This window comes from Terrapene carolina, unplaced genomic scaffold (genome assembly GCF_002925995.2).
Source record: "Terrapene carolina triunguis isolate 2854851 unplaced genomic scaffold, T_m_triunguis-2.0 Scaffold20917, whole genome shotgun sequence".
NCBI lineage: Eukaryota > Metazoa > Chordata > Testudines > Emydidae > Terrapene > Terrapene triunguis.
In genome coordinates this window covers 1-2,184 of record NW_020685268.1, presented here as the reverse complement: position 1 = coordinate 2,184, position 2,184 = coordinate 1, and the positions used below count along the sequence as shown (strand labels likewise).

Here is a 2,184-nt window from a genome sequence, read left to right as displayed (position 1 = left end):
GGGGGGGGGAGGTGCCCCCAGGGAAGGGGAGGGGGTGGGAGGGGTTGCAGCACCCCCAGGGAAGGGGAGGGGCATGGCATTCCCGGGGAGGGAGAGGGGCACAGCACCCCCAGGGGGAAGGGAGGGGTCGCAGCACCCCCAGGGGAGGGGAGGGGCATGGAAGGGAAGGGGAGGGGCATGGGGGAGGGGCATGGCATTCCCAGGGGAGGGAGAGGGGCAGGAGCTGGGGGGAGGGGCACAGCACCCCCAGGGGGAAGGGAGGGGTCACAGCACCCCCAGGGGAGGGGAAGGGGCGGGAGCGGCACAGGGCCCACGGGGGAGGTGCTGAGGTGACGTTCCCCCAGGTGGATTTGCTGGGGGAGGGGTGTGTGCCCCCCATAATCCTCCTGTTGGTCTCCCCCACAGCGTCCACGTGCCCCTGAATCCCGACGTGCCCCTGACCTGCCTCCCTGGGGACCCCAAGCCGCTGGGTCCCCCCGGGCTGCCCTCGTACCAGGAGGCACTGGAGGCGTCGGGAGTCCACGACGCGCCTCCCCCGCCTTATCCCAGGTGGGGGCCACTCGGGTGTCTGTCTGTGTGTCTGCCCCTGTCTGTCTGGGTTAGAGTGGGGGGGGCTGGGAGCCAGGACTCCTGGGTTCTCTCCCTTCCTAGCTCTGTGACAATCTGTAAATAATTTTTGGTGTGTTTCGTGTGGCAGCCCTTTGGGGCCGGGATGGTCTCACTAGGGTCTGTGCAGCGCCAGGGCCCCCCAGCTTTGGCTGGGGGGGGTGGGGTCAGTGCAGCCCCCCATCAGCCCGTTCTCAGGCACACAGACCCTCCCCTCCCCCCCAGCTGAGATCGGGGCCCCCGTCACAGACACCGACGTAGGCTGGTGCGGGCAGGGCCCTGTGAATCTTGAGTCCGGGGCTGCGCAGGTCTGGGGGGGCTTTTTGCAAAGGGGGGGGACACCAACTTTATGTCCCCTCTGCCTGGGCCCCAGCGTGTAACCTGATTTCCTTTTTCCCCCAGGGCTCCCAGCTCTTCCACCCAGCCCCGCTGATCGGACCCACAGCCACTGGATTGCTGCTGTGGGCGGGGGAGGGAGATGTGGCGAGTGTGCGTCCGTGGGACACAATGAGTGTGTGGATGAATGTGTGAGATGCACGGTGAGTGTGCAACGCGTGAAGGGAAACGGGGTGAATGTGTAGGTGTGAGTGTGCGAGGTGACCTTGCGAGGTGAGTGCAAAGGGGGTGCAAGGCAGAGGGCACATGGGACTGGGGTGAGTGTGCAAGACTGGGGGGGCATGTGTGATGGGGCCATGTATGTAAGGCACGTGGGTGTATGTGCCCGGGGTGTGCGTGCGTGAGTGAGACATGAGGGTGCATGTAAGTGTGATGTGGGGCGAGTGTGTGAGGCTGGGGGCATATGTGATGGGGAGTGGGTGTGCAACATATAAGGGATATGTGTGATGGGGAGCGGGTGTGCGAGATACACGGGGTGTGTGAAGTGGAGTGAGTGCAAGGATGAGGAATGTGATGGAGAGCAGGTGTGCGAGACATTGGGGCATGTGTGGTGTGGGATGAGTGTGCAAGGCTAGGGTCATGTGCAACAGGGATGGGTGAGTGTGCCAGACACAGGGGCATGTGTGCCAGAGATGAGTGAGAGACGGTGGGCGAGCACATCCAAGCGTGCGAGACACAAGTCTGTGTGTGGAGGAGTGAGGGGGCACAAGCATGCTGGGTGGTATACACGCACAACGGGGTGAATGTGAGGATGAAGCGAGCGTGCGACACACTGAGCATGTGTGCAAGGCACAAGTGTGTGCATGGGCCGCGAGTGGCGTCTGACAGAGTGCTGGGCACTGGGGGTGCACCTGGCCCCCCAACCCTCTGTCCACCCCATTCGGCAGCACAGAGGAGCCGGCTGGGGATGGCGCTGACCCACCCGGTCCCCATCCCCCTGGAGCCGGCTGCACCGGGGCTGGGACCCGCCTCCCGCACCGGGATTGATGTCAGCGTAATAAAGCGCCAGCCGTTTGCTAGAACCCGCCGTGTCCTGCGTCTGGGGTGAGGGCACGTCTCACGGGGCCCCTCTCGCCGGCTGAGTGCTCCCGGGTGTGCAAACCCGCGTGATCGTACCTGTGCAAAGAGCTGCTTCTACCACACCTGGCACGGGCCACCAGGGCCGAGCCACGCCGGGGGACA

General features: G+C 64.9%; 1 protein-coding gene across 1 annotated transcript in view; it reads left to right on the top strand.

The window, feature by feature from the left end:
• Positions 1-2,024, top strand: part of LOC113408635 (transmembrane gamma-carboxyglutamic acid protein 2-like) — a 2,727-nt gene extending 703 nt beyond the window's left edge. Inside the window, exons 3-4 of the mRNA XM_026661988.2 lie at positions 406-549; positions 1,009-2,024. Coding sequence (XP_026517773.1) covers positions 406-549; positions 1,009-1,039 — 175 coding nt within the window. The 3' untranslated portion in view covers positions 1,040-2,024. The remainder of the gene's footprint in view (positions 1-405; positions 550-1,008) is intronic.
• Positions 2,025-2,184: the final 160 nt, after the last annotated feature.